General features: G+C 48.6%; 1 protein-coding gene across 1 annotated transcript in view; it reads left to right on the top strand.

Moving 5' to 3' along the window:
* PCP4L1 (Purkinje cell protein 4 like 1) overlaps positions 1-24,606 on the top strand; it is a 33,318-nt gene that overhangs the window by 6,113 nt on the left and 2,599 nt on the right. Inside the window, exon 2 of the mRNA XM_084823635.1 lies at positions 19,321-19,375. Coding sequence (XP_084679761.1) covers positions 19,321-19,375 — 55 coding nt within the window. The remainder of the gene's footprint in view (positions 1-19,320; positions 19,376-24,606) is intronic.

The raw sequence follows: 24,606 nt of genomic DNA, 5'->3' as shown, positions 1-24,606 counted from the left end.
CTCCAGTGGGGGAAGCTCAAGGAGAGAGAATGGCCTTGAGTGGCTGGTTGGTTGCTTCAGAAGGCCCCACCCCTCTCCCCACTCCCTCTCCCCCAACCACTGATCATTTGGTGTTTTCCCAGCTTTTGTGCAGTTTTTGCCCCATTCTCAAAAAGTTGAGATGCCTCTCCTAAGGCAGCAAGTGCTTTAAGCTCAAGTATGCTGGTATTTTGGGCTCTGCCCCTTTTGCCTTTGGCCCCACCCACCACTGGAATGCAGCCCCCAAGAGCTTCTCTGAAATGGAATTCAGCCCTCAGGTTGAAAGAGGTTCTGCGCCCCTGGCTCTACGTCCAGTGGTTTTAGGGGCTGTGAGATCTCCTGGACAGATTTACTTCTACACTTCTGGAGCTGTCTGTTAGAAGCTGCTTTGGTGCTGACCTTGCTTCGAGACTGATGTCACTGTGAATCTGGCACTATCTGCTGTGTTCTTGCTTCTGCACCCCTGTAAAATTGTACAGCTGGAGGCATCACTTTCAGAGGGTTTGGGCGAGACCTAAGCCGCTAACAATGAATGCTAATTAACATGTGGTCAAGACAGCAGAATCTCACCTCGTCCATTGGGGTAAGGCAACTTGGTGTTTTGGACTCCAACTCCCTTAAGCCCCAACCAGGATGGCCAACGGTCAGGGAATATGGGAGTTATTGTCTGGAAAACACTAGGTTGCCTCCCCTTGATAGAAATGGCCAGGTCAACCCAACCCACAGGCTGGGAAGGAAATGTATTTATTTATTTATTCCATTTCTAATCTACCCAATAACTAATGTTCTCTGGGTGGATTTCAAGCAGTTAAAAACTAACATGCCACATAACAGTTAAAAATATAAAATATGGTGCAAATATTTGAAAGAATAAAATACAATATAATGCAAAGCAATAAACAGCACAGGAGAGAACTAGGTCTCAAAAATGCCTGGGAGAAAAGAAAGGTCTCTGCCTGGCATTGAAAAGATAACAATGTAGGTGCCAGGCAAACCTCTTTGGGGAGTTCATTCCAAAAGTGGGGTGCCACCACTGAGAAGGCCCTGTCTCTTGTATCCACCTGTCTAGCTTCCTTTGGCAGGGGCACCTGCAGGAGGTCCTCTGAGGATGACCTAAGGGTCTGAGCAGATACATGCAGCAGGAGATGTGCCTTTAGATGCTCTGGTCCCATTGTAAAGGTCAACACCTTAAAAGGTCAACAAAAGTATGTTTTCCTAGTTTGAAGTGGGATATAGACAGTATTTCCTCTCTCCAGAAAATCGAAGGTAGCATAATGCCCAGATCATGAGAAGTAATGGTACCGCTCTATATTCTGCTTCGATCAGACTTCCAGTTCTGGAAATTGCAGCTTTAAAAGGATATTGATTAACTGGAATGTGAACAGAGGAGGGTGACAGATAGTGAGGGTCTAAGTCCTATGCGATGACGGTTGAAGGAATCGGGTCTGTTTAGCCAGGAAAAGACATGATTCAAAGATGGTATGATAACCATCCTCAATATTTGAAGGGGCGTCACATAGAAGATGGAGCAAATTTGTTCTCTTTGCTCTAGAGGAGCCTTCCTTAATCTGATGCCCTCCAGATGTGTTGGACTACAGCCAGCCAGGGGATGCGGGGAGTTGCAGTCTAACACATCTGGGGGGCATCAGCTTGTAGAAGGCTGCTCCAGAGGGTAGGACCTGAACCAACAGGTTCAAATGGCAAGAAAGGAGACGTCAACTAAACCTTTGGAAGAATTTCCTGATGGTATAAGCTGTTTGACAGTAGAACAGAGTGCATCGGAACATGGTGGATTCTCCTTCATTAGAAGTTTTTAAGCAGAACCTGGAGGGCTGCCTGTCAGAGATGCCATAGCAGTGGATTCCCTATATCAGCAGGGGGTCAGACTAGATGACCTTTGAGGAACCTTCTAACTCTATGATTCTATGACTGAACCTTTGTTTCTGACGGTGTACATATTTATTTGTTTTGCTCTGGTGTCATGTTGGATCAAAGATTTGGAAGCAATACATAAATCAGAAAAATGTTTTGGCGCAGAAAGATGAAAGTGGGTGATTTCAAAGAAAGAAAGAAAGAAAGAAAGAAAGAAAGAAAGAAAGACTGTACATGCCCCAAGCAATAATGTTCCCCATATCACAGTCAGCTCTTAAATATTCTTGTTTGGATTCAGTCTGAGACCTCGAAAAGAGACCATCCTGAATTTCGCCAAAGAGTGAAGGACACAGTTCTAAATTCCTGGAGCCATTTTAAAGAAGCTGTTTGGGCACTGACCTTACTTAGGGTTACTGTGAATCCCGTCCTACCTGCTGTGTGCTTGTTTCTGCACACCAGACCCTTCATAAAATCAGCTACATGCTATAGCTGTCAATAAACGGAAATGATCACCATCACGACGATGACACAGATCAACATTCTGCAGCACTCCTCTCTCAGCCCCAAGAAATATGACCCTGTTAAAGGCTCAGCTAGAATTTGCCATGGCTGAGAGAAGCGTGCAACACTTTGCTCCCTTGCTTTGGCACTGGGCCGCTCTTACATTAGGAGGGCAAACCTTGAAAATGACCACATCTTGTATGGCACAGAAAGCTAGACATGCGTTCCTGGGATATGAAAAAACAACTGATTTTCTAGGTGGGATGGCAGGGGATGTGGACGTGTGCTGTGAAGTTAAAGGATCCCAAAGTTTCCAGAGCAGCCTTCTCCAACCTGGTGTCCCCCAGGTGCTTTTGGACTACAACTCCCATCATCCCTGAACATTGGCCCTGCTGAGTGGGTGCTGATGGGAGCTGTAGTTCAAAATGTCGTGGAGGGGACCAGGTTGGAGGAGACGAATGCTCGAGCAGCTGTGGCTGGTTCATGCCAGAGGGGAACGAACAAAGAGACTTGGGAGGAAGAGCCTCCTGTTACCTTCAGCTCAGCTGCTTTGATGCAAGAAAAGGGCATGGCTGGCAAACAGGCCTAGGAAAGCCGGGGGTGGGGGAGAAGAAGGGGAGGGGGCTCAGGGGGGATGTGGTGGTGATAGGGGCTTGAGAGGAAAAAGAGGAGCAAGAATGTATTTATGCATTTTTATTTTTACATGTAGAACCTGCCCTTCCCGTAAGGCGCTGAAGGAGCATGGTTTCCCCCTCCTCATTTTATCCTCACAACAACCCTGTAAGGTAGGCTAGGCTGAGAGAGAGGAACTGGCCCATAGGTTACCCAGCAAGGATCATGGCAGAGTGGGGATTTGAACCTCGGTCTCCCCACCCCACCCGGCCTAGTCTGACACTATCGCTACGACACACTAGCTCTCTAGAATGGTCCAAAGGAAAAGTCAGAGGGGGAAGTTTAAGGGCAAGAAAAACTCCGGGTGGGGGGCCAGGGGGGAGAGAGACAGAAGCGTGGTGTGCGGGGCTGCAGAAAGGAGGGAGGCTTACGTCCTTGTATTGAGTTGGGGCAGCCAGCCAAACTTTTGTCTGCAAAGTCTCTAAAGACTGCAGAATTATGCACATTGACGTGCCAGCAAGCCCTACAGAACTCAGTGGGACTGAGACGGCTCCCCGTTTGACAGTGGAGGCCTGTGGCTCCGGTTTGGGTGAGGCTGTGAATCCATTCCGGGTTTCAGTCAGAACCAGCCAGAACTCCAAAGGAGCTCTCCAAGGTGCTTCCACACTGAGTGGTTTGTTCTAGTGTGAGTGTTCAGGCCAAGCAACTCCAAAACAGGCAATAGGCCTGTGCTGGCTCCAGGTTCTGGAGGGCCCTTGGGCAAGGCACTGTCAATGGGGCCCCTTCCCCAGGGAGTCTCCCTTCTCCCTGCCATGGTCACCAGCCGCTCTTGCTCCTCCTCCTCCTCCTCATGGCCGCCACTTGCTTGCTTGACAGGCCTTGAGCCAGGGAGCAAGCGGGCCGCAGCATCTCCTGCTCCTGCTGCTCACCTTCACCGTTGCCTGGGCCACAGCGAGAGGCAGGTGAACCGGCAGGTTGTGAGGCTGAAGGGGAGGAGCCACTCCAGGGAGCTCTTGTCAGTGGGCCCCTCCTGGGGTGGGGGCTCTTGGCAGGTGCCTAACCATGCCTACCATTGACGCCGACCCTGCATGAGTGCCCTACTGGGAGGTGGAGAAAGTCAAGGTGGTAAACAGCTCCCCAGCAATAGAGGTCTTGCCCACTCTCCCCTGTCCTGCCCACTCCACTCTTGAGAGACGAGTAGCCTGACACCACAAAATGTTTTGTCCCCACGGCTGCCAATTCTGGCTGAGTTATCTCCCGTTACATTTTTTGCTGTGCTAATCCAGTCCCCATGGACAAAAAAGGGGCAAAGCTCCTCAGCCTCCGATAGCTTTTTTTTCTATCTCTGCCCCCACCCCCGTCCCCCGCGTTCTGTTTCTTTCTTGGGAGATAACTGGAGCATAGGCTTCTTCTTTTCTTCTTCTTCTTGTGTGCGTGCGTGTGCAATGGAGTTCATTATGGGATGGCCTGTGGTTGCCTTGGCAACAGCAAATACAGACAGAAGGCCCAGCTCCTCAAGGAGAAACCATCAAGACAGAGCATCTTCTGAGAGAGCAGTGGGGTGGGCCTTGCCACGTGGGGGTGCTGTGTCCAGGGCAAGAAAGAAGCTCTCTGGCAGGGCTGGCTGTACCCTTAGGCAGAGTGAGGCGGCCACCTCAGGCAGCTGGTTTCGAGAGCTGGTAAAGGGCAGCGAATTATTGTTCGCTATTTCCTTTATGGTGGTTGTATTTTTACGGCCGGGGAGGGGAAGAGATTTGATTTTCTGCCTCAGAGGCCAAAATAACATGATCAGCCTTGGGTACAATGCACGTTGTCTTTGGGGTTCAGCACCTTGGATAGCTCTTTTAGTGTTCTGACTGGTTCTGACTGACACCCAGAGCGGATTCACTGCCCCACTGACATCAGAGCCACCAGCCTCCACAGAAGATGCCCCACCCCAGTCTGAAACCCTGAAGGACCATTGTGATCCAGTGTAGACCAGTTTCCCCCAATCTGGTATCTTCCAGATGTGTTGGACTACAGAAAATATCAGCATGAAATTTAACAGACAAGTACAAAGTTCTTCAGTTAGGAAAAAAAAGAAATCAAAAGCACAGGTATAACATGGGGGGATACATGGCTTGGCAATAGTAGGTGTGAAAAGGATCTAGGAGTTGTAGTCTATCCCAAGCTGAATATGAGCCAGCACCATTATGTGGCTGCAAAAAAGGCAAATGCAATCTTGGGTTGCATCAACAGAAGTATTGTTTCTAAATCTTGGGAAGTAATAGCTCCACTCTACTCTGCGCTGGTCAGACCTCACCTTGAATAAGGTGTCCAGTTGTGGATACTGCACTTTAAAAAGGATTCAGATAATTTGTGAAGAGTTCAGAAAAGGGAGACAAAGATGGTCAGGGGACTAGAAATGAAGTTCCACCAGGAAAGATTGACGTAATTAGGTATGTTTAGCCTTGAGAAGAGAATGCTGAGGGGTGGATAGGATAGGATTTTTCAAGTACCTAAAAGGTTGTCACACAGAAGAGGCCCACAGCCTGTTCTCTCTCATCTAAGACTCTAGGACACAGGCTTACATTAAAGAACGCAGATTTTTCCATGAGGAAAAATTCTTAATGGTTAGAGCAGTCAGACTGTGGAACCAGCTGCCTAGGGAAGTTGGTGGGCTCTCTGTCGCTGGAGGTATTCAAGCAAAAACTGGACAGCCATCTGTCAGGGATGCTTTAAACAGGATTCCTGTACTGAGCAGCAGGTTAGACTCGATAGCCTAAATGGTCCCTTCCAACTCAATGATTCCATACAGCTCCCATCACGCTGTGGCTGGGGATAATCAGAGTTTTAGTCAAACAGGCTCAACAACAGGGATCAATGCTCTGACTTGGCAAAGGGCAACTTCCTATTTAAAAGCAACCCTTTATTCAGAAGCATGAGGACTGGAATCTTAGTTTATTTTTAGGGGACGAAAAACAGCTCCATGGAAGAGCACCTGCTTTGCAAGCAGAAGGTCCCAGTTTCAATCCCTGGCATCTCCAAGCTGAGCTGGAAAAATTCCCCCATCTAAGGGCTTCTCCACACAGGACTTTTATTCTGCTATTGAGATTGGTTGCTCATAGAAGTTTGCGGGTCCTTTACAACCTCCAGTGCCTCTCCTGTGCTTTCTGACCATTTCCGTGGCTTTATTTGAAATGGAGATAATGAGGCAATTAAAAAAAAAAAAACACTGAGGGGCTGGCTGGGGAATGCTGGGAGTTGCAGGACTTTTTTTCTGTCTAAACTTGCATAGGATTGCACCCTAAATGAATTTGTCTGTATAAAGAAGGAATTGCCCTATAACAGCAGCACCATCTAATGGCCGTGTCTTGTTGAGGGTGAAAGAGGAGAGTGCAAAAGCTGGTTTGAAACTCAACATTAAAAAAACTAAGATCATGTCATCTGGCCCTATCACTTCCTGGCATATAGAAGGGGAAGAAATGGAAGCAGTGACAGATTTTACTTTCTTGGGCTCCAAGATCACCGCAGACGGTGACTGTAGCCATGAAATTAAAAGACGCTTGCTCCTTGGGAGGAAAGCTATGGCAAACCTAGACAGCATAGTAAGAAGCAGAGACATCACCTTGCCGACAAAGGTCCGTCTAATCAAAGCTATGGTTTTCCCAGTAGTAATGTATGGCTGTGAGAGCTGGACTATAAGGAAGGCTGAGCGCCGAAGAATGGATGCTTTCGAACTGTGGTGCTGGAGAAGACTCTTACGAGTCCCCTGGACTGCAAGGAGGTCAAATCAGTCCATCCTAAAGGAAATCAACCCTGAGTGCTCATTGGAAGGACAGATACTGAAGCTGAAGCTCCAATATTTTGGCCACCTAATGCGAAGAGAAAACTCCCTGGAAAAGACCCTGATGCTGGGAAAGACTGAAGGCAAAAGGAGAAGGGGACGGCAGAGGATGAGATGGCTAGAGAGCATCACCGATGCAATGAATATGAACTTGAGCACGCTCCGGGAGAGAGCGCAGGACAGGAAGGCCTGGCGTGCTATGGTCCATGGGGTCACGAAGAGTCGGACACGACTGAACGACTGAACAACAACAACAACAAATAGAACTTGCAGATAAAGGCAACCCCTGAAAAAAAAGAGAAGGTGCATGTGAAGGAGCTGATCTTAAGCCTACAAAGAATCCAGAAGCAGAAGTCCCAGTAAACTTGCAGGATAAAAAGCCTGGTATGGAGAAGCTTGAAATCTTTGGAGAGCTGATCCTGGGCGAGATGGAAGAATGGTCCTAGAAAGCAGCTTCCTATGTTTATTTAGAAGTGAGACCCACTGTGTTTAATGGGGGGAAGTCTGCAGATAGATGCAGCCTTAGGAGATTAGTAGTGCAGGCGATGCTTGGACGTGGTCGGGATAAGGTTCTATGGGGTAGGCATGGTTGGGCACCTGCCAAGGGCCCACACCCCAGCACACTGGCAAAAGCTCCTCCAAATGGCTCCTTCTCTTCACTTGCAACTTGCTTGTCGGCCTGCCTCTCGCTCCGGCCCAGACAACGTTGGTGCTGAGGAGGAGGAGCAGGAGATGCCACGGCCTGCCTGCTCCCTGGCTCTCTGCCTGCCAAGCACGCAAGTGGCGGCCATGATGAGAGAGAGGAGGAGGAGCCAAAGGGGCGGGTGACCGTGGCGGGGAGAAGGTGGACTCCCTGAGGGAGGGGCCCAAGGGTTCCTTGCCCAAGGGCCCTCAGAAACCTGGAGTCAGCCTATTGACAGCTACCCTCCACCACCCTCCAAGACCGGGACAATGAGTCTGAAATGGGAAATCCCAGGCAGGTGCCGGTGTGATGCAGTGCAGGCTGGTGGCTCTGATGCCAGTTGGGCAGTGGCTCTGCTCCCGGAAGCACCTCGGATAGCTCATTTAGCATCCCGACTGGTTCTGACTGAAACTCGGAGCGGATTCACTGTCACTGGCAACAGAGTCACCAGTCTCCGCTGGTGTGGTGCAGTGGTTAGTGTTGGACTAGGACTCAGGAGACCCACTCAGGTTCTAGTCCCACTCAGGCCATGAAACTCCCTGGGTGACTTTGGGCCAGTTGACCTTCAGCCTAACCTGTCTCATGAGGTTGTTGTGAGGATGAAATGGAGAGGAGGAGGGCCATGTAAGCTGCCTTGGGTTCCTTGCAAGGGGGAAAAATGGGGGGGTATAAATGCAATAATAGATAGATGGATGGATGGATGGAAGGAAGGAAGGAAGGAAGGAAGGAAGGAAGGAAGGAAGGAAGGGATGGTGAGGTTCCTGCAGTGTGTTCCTGTGTGTGTTTGGGCATCTTGGCAATGTACTGATGGAGCAGTCAGTCTTGTGGAAAAATTATCACTTGACAGGCAGCAGCACCTGAGGGGGGGCACCATACAAGCAGTGGGGGGGAGAAGTAAAAGAGTGACAAAGATCACTGGAGCCCAAAGGAAGACATAGAGAAGAGAGAAGCAAGCTTTGTTAAATCTCTCCTCTTTTTCTCACCAAGAACTCAAAGTTTGGTCCAAAGATGCAGCAGGGGTAGGGAACCTGTGGATTTGGTTGGACTCCAATTTCCATCAGCCCCAGCCAGTAGTCAGGGATCATAGAACCATAGAATAGTAGGGTTAGAAGGGGTCTATAAGACCATCGAGTCCAACCCCCTTCTCAATGCAGGAGTCCAAGTCAAAGTATCCCTGACAGATGGCTGTCCAGCTTCATCTTGAGTGCCTCCAGTGTGGGAGAGCCCACCATCTCCCTAGGTAATGGGCTCCATGGTCGTATTCCTCTAACAGTCAGGAAGTTTTGCCTGATGTTCAGCCGGAACCTGGCTTCCTGTAACCTGAGCCCATTATTCCGTGTTCTGCACTCTGGATGATCGAGAAGAGATCCTGGCCTTCCTCTCTGTGACAATCTTTCAAGTATTTGAAGAGCACTATCCTATCTCCCCTCAGTCTTCCCTTCTCAAGGATAACATGCCCACTTCTTTCAGTCTCTCCTCACAGAGCACTGTTTCCAGTCCCCTGATCATCTTCATTGCCCTCCTCTGAGCCCTCTCCAGTTTGTCTGCATCCTTCTTAAAGTGTGGTGCCCAGAACTGGACACAGTACTCAAGATGAGGCCTAACCAGTGCTGAGTAGAGGGGAACTAGTACTTCATGTGATTTGGAAGCTATGCTTCTATTAATGCAGCCCAAAATAGCATTTGCCTTTTTTGCAGCCACATTACATTGTTGGCTCATATTCAGCTTGTAATCGACAACAATTCCAAGATCCTTCTCACTTGTAGTATTGTTGAACCAAGTATCCCCCCATCTTGTAACTATGCATTTGGTTTCTTTTTCCTAGGTGCAGAACTTGGCATTTATCCCTATTAAATGTCATTCTGTTGTTTTCTGCCTAACGCTCCAGCTTATCAAGTTCACTTTGAATTTTTTTTCTGTCTTCCAAGATATTAGCTATCCCACCCTATTTTGTGTCATCTGCAAATCTGATAAGCATTCCCTGCACCTCCTCCTCCAAGTCATTAATAAAAATGTTGAGGAACACTGGGCCCAGGACTGAGCCCTGCAGTACCCCGCTCATTACCTCTCCCCAGTTTGAGAAGGTCCCATTGAGAAGCACTCTTCGAGTCCGATTCTGTAGCCAGCTGTGGATCCACCTGATAGTTGTTTCATCTAGCCCACTTTGAGCTAGTTTGTGTCAGGAGCGCCCTAGCTGCCTCTTGCGGTTCCCACCAATAGCCAACTCAGGACACAGACGACGAGGAATTCTTTCTGAGACTTTATTCCTTTATTACTTTATGACTCTTTCAGAACACTAATCGCTAGTGCCAAAGCAAGGAACAGCACTGGGGAAAGATAGCAGAGTAGCCTAAGCTCCAGGTAAGGCAGTTGGTCCCTGTTTGAAGGAGAATCACGGGAAGACCCTGAACTTATGGGCTAGGGAGAGATCCTCCCTCTTTCCCTTGTTTCCTCAGGACGCGACTGTTGTTTGTGCGCCAAACGAGTGCTACGCCTCCTTTCAGTGCCCTCTATCTGTCGTCGCTCCCTGCGTCTACGCCGAGCATCCAGCAAGCCCCCCTCCAGCGCTCTCTCACTGCCAGGGTCACTATCTATCCCAGGAATGCTGGCAGGAGGAATATCTGCCAGCTGCTGTGCTTGTGAGAGATGAGCGCTCCTCTCCCATGGATTGCTGTTCCTCCTCAGAATCAGAACTGCTCTGGGGCTCTATGGGCTCAGTTTCCACCCTGACAGTTTGCTAATCAGGATATCATGGGGCACTTTGTCGAAAGCTTTGCTGAAGTCGAGGTATATATGCCCACAGCATTCCCACAATCCATAAGGGAGGTTACCTGATCAAAACATGAAATCAGATTTGTCTGGCAGGATTTGTTCTTGACAAATCCATGTGGGCTTCGAGTAATCACTGCCTTGTTTTCAAGGTGCTTACAGATGGATTGCTTGATAATCTGCTCCAGAATTTTCCCAGGGATTGATGTTAGACTGACTGGTCTGTAGTTCCCAGGTTCCTCCTTTTTGCCCTTTTTGAAGATAGGGACAACATTAGCCGTCCTCCAGACATCTGGCACTTCACCCGTCCTCCATGATTTCTCAAAGAGAATAGACAGTGGTTCTGAGAGTTCTTCTGCCAGTTCCTTTATTACTCTAGGATGCAGTTCATCTGGCCCTGGAGATTTGAACTCATTCAAAGTAATTAGGTGTTCTTTGACCATATGCCTATCAATCTCAAGCTGCAATCCTGCCCCTTCAGCCTGTACTTCGCCTTTGCCGGGGAGGGGGTCATAGACCCTCTTTCCGGAGAAGATTGAGCCAAAGTAGGAATTGGGCACCTCTGCCTTTCTTTGTCATCTGTTATCATCTTGCCGTCCTTATTTAATAGTTGAACCACCATTTCTTTCTTCTGTCTTTTACTATGCACATATCTGAAGAAAGCCTTTTTGTTGCTTTTAGCAACCCTCTCTAACCTCAGCTCGTTCTCAGCTTTAGCTTTCCTGATGTCGTCCCTGAAGTTCTGTGCTACCTGCCTGTACTCTTACTTTGTGGCTTGGCCTTCCTTCTACTTCCTATATGTGTCCATTTTTTGTTTTCAGGTCATCTCTAAACTTTTTGTGAAGCCACATTGGCATCTTCTGTTGTCTTCCACTTTTTTTTCTTGTTGGAATTGTTTGTAATGGTGCCTTTAGAATTTCATTTTTTTTACAAACTCCCACCCATCTTGGACTAATTTTCTCATTACAGTCGCTTGCTATGGGACCTTACCTATAATTGTTCTGAGTTTATTAAAATTGGCTTTCCAGGGTACGCGTTTGGCTACACTCAGCTTTTGCTTCCTTTAGAAACAAGAACTCAAGTATAACATAGTTGCTTTCCCCTAGAGTTCCTGTAACTGCTGCTTTTTCCACTAAGTCATCTCTGTTGGTTAGGATCAAGTCAAGGATATCCGATCCTCTAGTTCCTTCCTCCACTTTCTGTAGGAACACAAGTCAGAAATTTCTTGGAGGGGATGAGAGTTATAGCCCATCAACATCTGGAGGGCCACAGTTTTGCCGCCTTTGTAAACGGAAGATTCCAGGGTACAAAGACAGGGATGGGAACACAAGAGCAGGACAGAAAAGGGATCCAGCCTGTCATCCGATGAACCTGATAGGCGCTAAGTTCAGGGCTGAGAGAAAGGAGGCCTTTCTGCGCATGGTGGGTGGTCAACTTATGGAACTCACTGCCGCAAGGTGCATTGAGGGCAGCCGGGCTCAGATGGCTATAGAACAGGACTGTCTCCCAGGAAAAAGAGATCCTAGTTGAGTTTTGAGTTTTAGCTGACTGATCAGCGCATTCCAAACTGAGAATATTCTTGTAAAAGCTCGCATGAAAATTTGTGCACTTTTCATTTTGTACACAATTCTGATGCGAAGCAGCAGCAGCAGCATATCGATCCTGCCCTTCCAGGATGGCATACATGCTTCTCTCCCCGCCCCCCAACACCCATTTTATCCTCACAATGACCCTGTAAGGTGGCTTCGACTGAGCAAGAGTGACTGGCCCAAGATCACCCAATTAGCTTCATGGCTGAGTGGGGGGATTTGAACTCGGGTCCATCAGGTCTTAATCTGCGACTTGAACCCCTACATTACACAGGCTGTCTAGTAATAACCATAGCTCCCCATGGCTACAGCATGCCAACCCAAAGTTAAGCAAAAGTAGCTGAAACAAGAAGAGCCACCTATTGAATATATGATAGCCAGCTGGGGGGTTGAGGATGCTCCCCCTCTCTGCTCCATTACAGAGTTCTCTGCTCTTAGCACCCCCGATCTCCTCCTCCGCTCTCCATGGCCTACTCTTTGCTTGTCCTTGATGTGATGGCTGATGTTATCGCAGCAGGGGACCCAGCCTCTGCAACTGTCAGGAGACCAAAAAAAAAGGAAGAGAAAACAGCTGGTTCTGTGTGCAATGGCCCATCAGTGACCCAGTGGAAAAAAACACAACTGTGGTGGGATGAAAACAAAGACCATCCTATGAGCTATTTCTGGAAAGAAGCAGGGATGAAAACAAGATGTATTTGGAAAACAAAAGGAGACCCTTTCCTCGAAAGAGAGGAATCTCTCTCTCATGTGAAGCAGTAGTTTTCCAAAATGTGTTATGGGAACTCAGTTTGGTTCTTTGTCAGCACAATGTGCATTCCTCACTTGAAAAGACCCATAATGGCACACAGCTTGCCTGTAGCTCAGAGTGCTGTATGGCCTGAACTTCAAGTTACAGTTAGCGCAATTGAAAGGCGGTGGTTATCTATGGGCACAGGGTGGTGTCCCTCTGTCCCCTGGCCTCTTTGTGATAAGAGTAATAAGACTCCTCTAAGCTTTTCATCTGTACAGCTTTTCTAGATGGGGCTGTTAATTGGTGGTTAATCTGCTGTATCTACTTCCAGTTTCGTTGCAGAATTGAGATCTGAGCACCACACAAGGAGCATTTCCTTTTCTGCTACATGTCCTCTAGGTGGCGCTGTGCTATAGCAGAATAATGCAAATATACCAGAGGAAATCGTGCTTTCACTTTCACAATTAAATCCCACATTTTCCCTACTCTAAAAAGAACCCGCCAGAAGTGCTGGTTAGACACAGAAGCAAAACTGGAGGGAATGATGAGTGCATGATAAATGCCTCATGTAGAAAAGCCCATCGTTACAGTGGAAAGCCCACCAGTGAGACCTGCAAGAAAATGCTTCTGTTCAGTGTTCCAGCCAGCCATGCCCTCCACCACAATACTTCATTCCATTTCCCTCACCCACCATCAGCCCAGTTTTCTTCCTTCCCCCACAACTGTCAGTCAACACTCAGCACACACCAAGCATATGCTACGTCTTCATTGGGCTGTTTTGGAGGGTTCCTTCCCCTACGTGTCCCCCCACAAGAGTTTTTTTTACTTCTGGAAATCCTGGGTCCTCCCAAGCCTGTTGATACTTCCCTCTTGTGTGGGGGTGGTGCCATTTTGGCTACATAAGCAACGGCACTCACTGCCTGAACATCAGAGATAAAGAGAATGATGATAAGTATGGTGTGACTCTAGATTTCTTCTCTATCTACAGGCTTGCATGCCACTACCGATGAGGAACAGTTGAAAGAGCTGGGTTTGACTATTGTCCTGGAGAAGAGCAGATTTAAGGGGAGACATGATAGCTGTCTTCAAATATCTGAATCGCTGTCAGGCAAAAGATGGAGCAGACTTAGTCTCTGTTGGTCCCAGGGACAGGACTACAGCTGATGGGTGGACATTTCAGGGAAGCAGATTCTGGCTAAGTGTTAGGAGAAACCTCCTAAGGGAAAGAGCTATTTGACAGTCAAACAGACTACTTCAGGGCTCTCTTTCACTGGAGATGTTTAAGCAGAGCCGGATGGACATCTGTCAGGGAAGCAGAAGTTGCATCCTGCATTGCAGAACCTTCGTTCAGCACACAGATGTATGTGTTAGCCCCCATGTTTCCTTACAACTCTTATCATTGTGTCCCCGCAAAGCAAAACTAGGAACAGTGATTTGTTAGGGAGCGGTACGGGAAAATAAAGGAAAAATTCAGGATGCTACAACCTTCCCATGTGATGCAGCAAAGCGCATGCGCAGACTGTGACAAATTCATTCATGCAGCCTTGGCACCAGTGCTCAGCATCCATAGGCAGTGACCAGGGTCCCAGGCCCTGAGACCACCAATCAGAGACAACGCCCCACCTGGGCTCTAGGAGGGCGAGCCACCATTTTGGATTTCCCACAATGCCTCACAGCACATGTAGCGCTGTTTGTGGGAAATATAAAATGGCAGCTTTGTGGCTGCCAGGTAAGCCCACAGCTGGGGGTGGCACTGATGTAAAATGGGCCACCTCAAACCTGTGCAAAATCTAGCATTTATGCCCACAAACAGTAAGGAAGGTGGATTTTATTTATCTTGTTTATTTCCTGGCACCAAATCCTCTGTATTTGGCAACAAGGAGAGAGAATGAAGTTCTCAATGGGGCCTACAGAATTCTGTCCAGTGCAGCAGCTCTCATTAGAAGGGTCACGGTCCTCCCTGCACGCTCTGTGAGGTGCTCTGAGGTGGCCTGGCCAGGCACCGCTTTTTGGTGCCAGCTGGAGAGAAAGAGATGGGACACTCATCCTGGGCAGATAACAAGGTTTGGAAGGTTTGGCCGAGCAATAGCAATAGCAAATTAGGGATCACTGAGCTGCTGAGCGTGACTGGAGAGCTTGCACCATTCATGTATCTGTGGAAAGCAGTGTGTGTGTTTGGCAGGAGGTGTGGGAGAGACTGAAGGATCTGATTGTGGATGCAATAATAAAAGCCAAAGATATCTGGATGCTTCGCTCTGGTTCTTCTCAGAGTTTGCCGTTGACCTGCAGCGCTGGGGAGGTGGACCTAACCTTTTGGGAAGTTTGGGAAGGAGAGGAGATTCGGTTACAGAGCTCCGTGAGGTTATACACTATGTGGTGGCTTCACTCTAGGCCTTGGTTGTATGGACCCAACCTGTCTGTGGCAGCAAGGGAAAGGGCCTTCTCGGTGGTAGCCCCCCTCTCTCCCTCTCTCATAATACTAGAACCCAATGGGATCATCCCATGAAGCTGATTGGTGGGAGATTCAGGACTGATCAAAGGAAGGACTTCTTCACACAGCGCGAACTATGGAATTCGCTACCACAGGATGTAGTGATGGCCACCAATTTGGATGGCGTTAAAGGGGGATTGGACAAATTCATGGAGGAGAAGGCTGTCAATGGCTACTAGTTTTGATGGCCATATCCTGCCTCCAGTATCAGAGACAGTCTGCCTACGTACACCGGTTGCTGGGGAACATGGGCGGGAGGGTGCTGTTGCACTCATGTTCTATTTGTGGGTTTCCTGGGGGCAGCTGGTTGGCCACTGTGTGAACAGAATGCTGGACTAGATGGACCTTGGTCTGATCCAGCATGGCTCTTCTTATGTTCTTATGAATGCTGTTCCCCCTTCCTCTGCTTCCCTTCCCCTTCCTCTGTTGTTTTCCTTGTGTCAGATTTTAGACTGTAAGGCTCTAGGGGCAAGGACCTGTGATCTTGTCCTCTGTAAAGCAGCTTTCCCCAACCAGGTGCCCTCTGGCTCTTTTGGACTACAACATCCATTATCCCATGGCCAGCATAGGGAGTTTTAGTCCAATACAAATCTACAGGTGTGTGTGAGGGAAACAGCCCCATAATAACGCAATGGCACAAACTGTTGAGTGAATGTCAGGCGGGAAAAACTGACACCAAGTTGAAGAAGGCTGCTTTACAGCAACATGCATATGGATGGTGCTGAATAACAACAACAGCAGCAGCAACAACAATAATAACTGTGGACTAGTAGCTTGGGCTGATTTATTTGCAAGGCTCGGCTGTGCAGTGTGGCATTCTTGATGTCCTTAATGTCAGAAACCTCCTCCCACACCACTCAGGACCCTGCAAATCCTAGTGCTGCCCTTTCGTGGACACCCCCCCCCCCGCCCTCACTGCTAATTGTTCCACCCCCTGTGGGCTTCGGTTCGCTCTGCCTGGGCTTCTCCTGCTGCGCTTCTCTTTAGCGCTCTGAGGGTTGCATAGCAGGGGCTTAATTGCTGCTTTAGAGCTTAATCACCCACTAGGGTATAATAAAGAAGCAGATGCTGCAGTGCTGCACCCTCCACGCATGCACGCCACCACAATCCCTGCACGGCCTGTACAAGGAAACCGGGTGAGGGTTGCAGCGTTGGCTGCCTCTTCTGCTCCCCCCGCCCCGCAGCCCCATGCGGAGAGCAGATGCCAGCCTGCATTTGTGATGACTGCGTGGGCTGTAGCATCCTTTCCTCATCTCCCCCCCATAATGCAACACCTCTCTCTAATCCTCCACTCTAACTCCCCCAGTCTTCCTTAGGGACTCCCTCTCGCCATCCAAGCTGCAGGCAAGGGATGATCCCCCATCCCCTCTCCAACGAACTATCTTCCCCTGCATATGGCTGTTTTTATAAAACATTCCCCAATAGATTGAGGGTGGCCTTGCTGCATGTGGAAAACAGCCATAAGAAGTGCTTTGCTGGGTCCACTCAGCCCAGTATTCTGCTTCCAAAAGGGGGCAATCCAATGCCTTTCCTCCTCTCTTTCTAAATTAGCAGTCCTTCCAGATTGTTAATGCCTCAAGCTCACAAGCACAGTGTGAAGGTAACAGCCCCCCTCCCACCATTTATCCTCAGCATCTGGTATATTTGGGGATAGGCTGCTTCTGAACATGGAGGTTCCATTTAGCTATAAAGGCAAATTGCCATTCATAGATCTGTCCATGGTGGATATGCATAATCTGTCCCTCTATTCCCGATTTGAACCTTTCTGGGATGTGGAGCTTGAGCCAAAACCACACCAGCCATGCACAAGAGAAACATAGCAGCAGATTTGGGGTAACCCCAAGGTTTGTAGAGACCACAAAAATCTTGGCGGGGGGGGGGACAAAATTGTGCATTGGAGGGAATCAGCACCATAAAAATGCAATGGCACAAAGGGTTGAGTGAGTGTCAAGGGGGGGAAACTGACAATCAAGTGGGAAGGAGAACTGAATGGAATGGGTGGAGAGGAAGGAGGAGACCCATAGATTTGGTGGGGAAAGGGTAGAAAGGATCATCTTATTGTCTGGATTGGTCACTTCCTGATTCACACTGAGAAGTTATTTTAAAATGTCCCCAGGGGCAGAAGTGAGATATCAATGGAGAAATCATATTAATTGAACGCAGCTGGGATGAATGACAAAAGTACCCACCCCATAGACCGACAAATACAGGGGGACACCCTCCCCCAACCCAGTCCATTGTAAACTGAGCATGCTTGGCAGGAATGGAAAATGGTCTGGGGAGGAGGGTGACATGGAAAAACAGCAGGAGGGGGGTGGAATGAAGTGACCGGAACCCTGAACAGAATACTCAATGCAGCATTGTTTAGTTGCAGGAAATCACTCGTTCTTTCTAAAAGCCATCTTAAATTTGGGCCCATCACTGCAGCATCAGGCAGTGAATTCCATATATTAAATCATTACACGTTGCATGAAGAAGTGCTCCCTTTTTAAGAGCTAAGTGCAGGATCTAACTTGTTTTGTAGGTATTCAAATTCATATTCCATTTTAAAACCTTAAAAAAAACAGATTTGAATTTTTTAAAAACCTGATTTAAACGGAAACAAATCTAAGATGTTTGTTTGTTTGTTTGTTTATACAAAAAGTATTTTTTTTAATTCATCCTCTTGTTGTTAGTGTGTTGCAGGAAGGAGGAGAAATGGTACAAAGCGTTAAGTGCTCCCTTCTTGCTGCTGCTTCTTTTACCCAAAGATGTTGTGATGGCAGGCTGCCATTTTGGATGGCTTTAAAAGGGGATTAGACACATTCATGGAGGATAAGGCTATCAGTGGCTACTGGTCATGATGGCTATAGATTATCTCCAGAATCAGAGGCAGTATGCCTCTATGCCAGTTGCTGAGGAACATTAGGGGAAGGGTGCTGTTGCACTCATGTTCTACTTCTGGCCTTCCCATTGAAGCATCTGGTTGGCCACTGTGGAGCAGAATGTTGGACTAGATGGACCTCTGGTATGATCCACCACAGCTCTTCTTATGTTCTCATCTCAGTTGCCCACACTAGAAGAGGCCTTGGCTAACTTTTAAATGGGCTCCCAGGGCAGCCACCTTCCTGAAGCTAAGCAGGTTGGATCTGGTAAGTGTTTGGCGGGGAGACTACATGTGAACCACGATCCATGATAGAAAAAAGGTGGGATATAAATGTGAAAACATAATATAAGCTATTATCAGGAAAGGTTGGAGGAGTTGGATGTGTTTAGCCTGGAAAAGAGATGACTAAGAGGCAATATAATGGCCATTCTCAAATATTTGAAGGGCTGGTGCACAGATGATGGAGCAAATTTGATGATGGAGGGCACTGTCGCCCTCCTGTCCTGCTTGTGGGTTTCCGCTGGGCAGCTGGCTGGCCACTGTGTGAACAGAATGCTGGACTAGATGGACCTTGGTCTGATCCAGCAGGGCTCTTCTGATGTTCTGATGTTCTTACATGTCTTCTCTGCTGCTCCAGAGCCACTGGGTTCAAATAGCAAGAAAGGGGATTTCAACTAAACGTCAGGAAGAACTTCCCAACAGTATGAGCGGCTTGACAGATTGCCTCAGAAGGTGGTGGATTCTCCTTCCTCTGAGGCTTTTAAGCAGGGGCTGCATGACCACATATCAGGAATGCTCTAGTAGTAGGTTTTGTGCATTGGGAAAGGGTCAAGACTAGGCTCCTTCACGTTTGCATTTACAGTTTGGGCCTGACATGTTGGACTTTCCTTCACTCCCCAGCATTGCTAATTCCATCCCCCACTTATTCATCTTTTCCCTTAAACTAAAAAGAGCCAAATGTGTTCTAGTTTTTCCTCACAGGGAACGTGTTCCAGTCCAATCTCTCCATAGTTTTAGTTGCCCTTTTCTGTAGCTTTCTCCAAAAGGAACCTTTCAGGTGACAGCGGCTTGGTGTACAAAAACAGAGGAAAACAGTTCAGTTAAGAAGGAGAAGAAAAGATGTAGAGAGGTCAACGCATCCTCGGTGCTGGGTAAGATACACCCACCTTGTCTAAAGTTTCTCTCCTTCCCTCCTGACAGCTGTTCCAGAAGCTTCTCCCCTGGGTGACATTGACAAGCAAACACGCACACAGGGACATCTGAATGACAGGGAACTCGGAGGCAAATGAGGCCACCCGTCCGAATACAGCATGTTCTAATCGATGCCCTTTTCTCCCTCCCACCCCCCGTTTTCCTCTCTATAGCTCAGCTCTAATGAGTCACCGTCCCCCAGTGAGATCCCTGGCCAGGAGGAGAAAGGTGAGTGGAGACAGCTGGCATGCTCTCTCTCTCTCTCAGCTGCCAACTTCATGCCGATCCGAGCAGCACCATCCCACAGGGGAAAAAATCTTTACAGAAATACATAAACCAGTGCTTTTCTATCTTTTAATGCAGGGGTGCAGAACCGTAGGCATGGGGGGCAAATGTCTTCCTCCTGGGGTCCTGATTCAGCCCCCAGATAGCCACATCCCTTCCTCCCCCCGCACTGGTTGTTTGGTAATTTCCTGGCTTCTGTGTAGTTTTCCCCCCATCCTAAAAGGCGAAATGTCTCTCCTAAGGTTTTCTTACTAGCAGTAGGAGCTTTAAACTACAATATGCCGATATTTTATGTATGGGGGGGGCTTTTGCTTTGGCCACACCCCTTTTGCTTTGGACCCTCCCACTACTGGAATGCGGCCCCCAAAAGGTTCTCTAAAATGGAAATTGGGCATTGGCCTGAAAGGGGTTCTGCACCCTGTTTCTGCCGCCCGAGGCAAGGGTCTTGCTGTGCTCCGTTGCAGGCTCAGAGAGGCGGAGATGGAGTCCAGGGGCCCAAGCTGCCAAAAACTCACAGAGCTCTACCCCCCAAATGGAGTCTTCCGACATCCCTACCGTCACCTCCCCCAGATTGGTTCAAAGCGCAGCGTCCTTGGATCCACACTGGGGTGTCTTGAAAGTGTTGCACGGGCTGTGTCTCCCAATCTGAGTCCTTCTGGCTGCCCACGTGCTTCCAGTAGCTCAGTGAGAGGGGAGCAGCCGCTGTGCTAACGACAGAGACGCAGATCGACGAGGTCTGACCCAGGGCACTACAGAAATTGCTGTCATGAGAGAACAGGCAGAAAGGGCAGGGAGTGAGCGGCATCGCGGGTTGACGGCAAGGCGGGCAATGCCAACATATCGGCAACGCCACTGTATTCCCTTTGGTGGTGGGAGTGCTCATTCCCCTAAGACAATTGCTCCAATTGCTTATCCACAAACAAGGAACCGATCACCCCCGTCTCTGCTTCTCTGCTCATTTTATTCCTTGAGCATGCCCCATCATTCTAATTGGCAGCCCCGTGTGGATCCCTGAAGGGGCGCAATTCGTCTCTGTTTACTTTGCGTGCTTTCAGGCCAGGCGTTTCTCATGCAATCAGACTGCCTCCAGTGGTGCAGCTATGTAATTTTAGACCCTGGACTTAATGGTCTTATGCGGGCGGGGGTGGGGGTCCCACTTTCAATGGCTACGGACATTACTTCAGTTGCGAAGCGCATGATGCACATTTCTCACTCATTTCATGTATTACATTTCTATACTGCCCCATAGCCGAAGCTCTCTGGTTGGTTTACCAAGATTAAAAAACATTAAAAATACACTATACAAAGTGTAAAAACCATTTACATACAGACACACATATATCTAAAACAATTTTAAACAATCAACAATAAGAAAAGTCCAGGACTTGATTAAAATCTCATCATATCCTGCCAAATGCCTGAGAGAAGAGAAGGGTCTTAAGCCGGCACTGAAAAGATAGCAATGTTGGTGCCCGACGGGCCTTGTCAGGGAGATTGTTCCAGAATTGGGGGGGCACCACCAAGAAGGCCCTCTCCCTTGTTGACACCTTCTGAGCCTCCCTGGGGGGAGGTAGCTGGAGGAGGGCCTTAGATGCTGAGCGTGGTGTACAGCTAGGTTCATGCCAGAAGAGGCACTCCATCAGGTACTATGGTCCCAAGCTCCCTCCTCCCCTCGCCCCCGCCAACAGCCATTACAAACTTTAAAACTGCTTCTGCACTCCTGGTGTGACAGAAGAACGACAGGAACAAAGCTGTTTGCCAGCCCTGATTTTAAAAAGCAAGAAGCCTGCACATCTGCAGTTTCGCATTTTGAATTCACTGAAATCATAGCATCATCCAGGAATAAATGGAATTTACCTCCACTCCCATGATGCATCTCCTGCCGCGCTGGGTAGTCAGAGAGGGAGCAGGGAGTTGGGGGGGGAGTTGACTTTGGCCCTAGCTGCACCACCGTCTGCCTCATTCACAGAATTTTAGGGTGGGGGGTGTCCAGACCTCGTCGTCTTCCACTTGTAACCCTTCCATGTTTTCCCACCGCTTCTTCCACCTTTTTTTTCTTTCCACAAAAATGCCCATTAAGGAGGAAAAAACGGAATAGCTGCCTGTGTAGTGTCATGGGTGGCACTAGGAGTTGTCCATCTCACAGCACCCCCTCACTCCCCTGTTCTGGGCTGAAATCCTCAGGAGTGCTCTGGCCAGATGTGGAAAGGGTCCAGGTCAGGAAGGAAGCAAGCCATCTGGACCATGGATAGTTCCCTGTGGGGCTGGCCGCAAGAAGAACAGGCCAAATACCTGACTTCCGGGCAAGCGGGGATGATGGCCAGTACCTTTGAGGCCCTGAAGGTTTAAGTTTGTGCTGCGTCCAACTTTTGAAATTCTGAAAGAGCAGCGTGAATGTAGGAGTGGGGGTGGTGGCAGAAGAGGCAGTGGGGTGGGCAACTGCCTCCCCGTTTTCACATGTTTGGGGGAGTTAATTTTGAGGTGGGGCATGATCTCAACATTCACTCTCCCCCCACCTCCTCACTGCTGCCAGCTGTCAGGTTTAAAATTTCCCATAATGCCCTGACACAGCACAACACTGTGGCATTCTGGGGGGGGATGCTTCCTTTACCCCCCCCCCCACATCCGCTGCAGTTTTGTCCCATGGCATTATGGTGTATTAAACTTGGCAGAGGGAGGAGCTGGGGGAGCGCTGGTGAATTTCAGGCACCCCTGCCCTCAACGTTCACCCCCCCTTTAAAATAACCAAACTGCCCCCCCCCCATGTTTAGATGCTTTCCACAGAGAATTTTGACATCTGTTAGGAATCCTTTGGCATATGAATTTAGAGAAGGGAGAGGACAACTCAGCTGCGTGTTTGATGCTGTGATCCTGCAACTGGTTTCATTTCATGTCACATATTCAAAGACATTTATTTCCTATCAGCCACCCCTCACATACTTACTCTCCACTTTGAGAGAGAGAGACAGAGAGACAGAGAGAGAGAGAGAGGAATGAATCAAACATGGATACTCTTGACGGCCCATTTTGGCTCTTCTCATGCTAGAGGGCTGCCTGCAGTCAAAAATGGTGGTGTCAAGTAAACAGCAACAAAAAGTTCTACAACTTGTCAGTCTCCCACAACCCGATGCCCTCCAGATATTTTATACTACAGCTCCCATCAGCCCCAGCCAGCTTAGCCAATATATAGGGATGATGGAGGTTGTAGTCCAAAACATCTGCAGGGCACCACGTTTTATTGATCACTTGATTAATTGATTAATTGATTGATTACACTTATATACCACCCAGTCACTTAAGCTCTCTGGGTGGTTCACAGCAATTAAAACCACAAAATACAGCATAAAATACAATAGGAAATTTAAATGTTGAGGAAGGCTGGACTAGGGTTTGACTATATGTATAAGGCATTATACATATAGGAAGGGCTGTAGCTCAGTGGTAGAGCACCTGCTTTGCATTCAGAAGGTCACAGGTTCAGTTCTCCAGCCTCTCCATGAAGGACTAGGAAATACTTTTTATATATCTCCTGCCTTTTTTCCTCTTGCAAGGAGCCCAAGGCACCTTACATAATCCTCCACAACAACCCTGTGAGGTAGGTTAAGCTGATAGTCAGTGACTACCCAAAGTCACCCAGTGAGCTTCATGGCCAAGTTGGGACTAGAACCCAGATCTCTCGAGTCCCAGTCCAACACTCTCACCACTACACCACACCGGCTCAACACACCTGTCTGGAAACCCTGGTACCTATCAACGTAGACTGACGTTTCCTCAACCTGGTGCCCTCCAGATGTTTTGGACTTCAACTCCTATCAGCCCCAGCCAGCATGGCCAGTGTCAGCAATGCTGTGAATTGTAGTCCAACACATCCGGACGGCACAGTTTGGGGAAAGCTTGTGTTAACAATAACGTGCTATATGGACCTATGGTCCAACTCGATTTAAGGCAGCTCCCTATGTTCTATGTTTTAGGGTCTGTATCCCCCTGCTAGCAATCAGATGTAGATAAACACCCCTCACTTCCAAGTCCTACACATCCTTACCCAATTGTAGGCCCCATACCAGATGGTGGGGGGGCGGGGAGAGAGGGAGGACTGGCATTCAGGAAATATTAAGGAAAGAAGGAGTGGAGGGGGAGATATAGCGACAAGTGATGCTCTGACCCCATCAGTGAGTGGTTGCTAGGCACTCACTGATGGCAAAATGCTTTCTGTCCTTGCAGCATGGTGGCTGTAAGTTACAGGCAGCTCTCTGCTTCTGGTTGCTAGGTTACACAACGCCCATTGCTCAGCCCTGAAGGCTGCGAGCCTCCTCAGGGAGGGACAGTGGTTTTTCCTGATACATTTTGTGCCCCCCCCCAAATGTCCAGGTGCAAAAATGCACACAAACCCTGCACCAACTGGGGAGGGCCGCTACCTTAAACATGCTCATTCATTCATTCATTCATTCATTCATTTTCATTTCTATACCGCCCAATAGCCGAAGCTCTCTGGGCGGTTCCTTTTTGGGGCTTGATCCTTTTCGGGTTTCCGGCCTGTGTGTATTTCAATTCCCCCTCCCCCCCTTTTTTTGCAACTCATGTGGTGTGTGTGCGTGGTGCCCTCTAGAACCTGCTAGGTGGTTGTCTGGAAGAAGTGTGCACTTTCCCTTAATTTTTGTACACATTTTTGATTGGCGAACTCCACTGCGAAATTTGGAGAAAGGCGAATTTCAAAGGGTGATTGCATTTCGAGTCACGTAATTGGTTCGAAAGGGCGAGAGTCGGTGTGTTTGCATGAGAATGTGAAGCAGCCCCATTTTTCTCCCATCCCTAGTGTGCTGTGCAGGCTGCCACCGAGCCTGTGGTTGTCTCCCTCTAATGGTGGCCACTAGGTTATACCATGGAGGACTGTGTCATTCCATCTTCATGCACTGTTGGCAGTTGTTAGGCCTATAGCAGACTATTGCTTGCCAAACCTAAGAAAATAAAGGTGTTTGGGTGTGTGTGTGTGTGTAAGGAGAGAGAGAGAGTGTTGGCTGGCTTACGTACAGAAATGGTCCTGGGCTGTTGCCAACTGCGATTGCAGAGAATTGAGTGTATAGAAATATTGGCATAGGTCAAGGGTAGGCCTGGTTGGGCACCTGCCGAGGGCCCACACCCCAGCAGGGGCCCACTGACAGGAGCCCCCTGGAGTT

The sequence above is a fragment of the Heloderma suspectum genome, chromosome 17, assembly GCF_057233095.1.
Source record: "Heloderma suspectum isolate Gila_16-S chromosome 17, 16-S_ref, whole genome shotgun sequence".
In the NCBI taxonomy this organism is placed as follows: Eukaryota; Metazoa; Chordata; class Lepidosauria; order Squamata; family Helodermatidae; genus Heloderma; species Heloderma suspectum.
The sequence above is the reverse complement of the archived record's forward strand: the minus strand, read 5'-3'. Positions and strand labels throughout refer to the sequence as shown.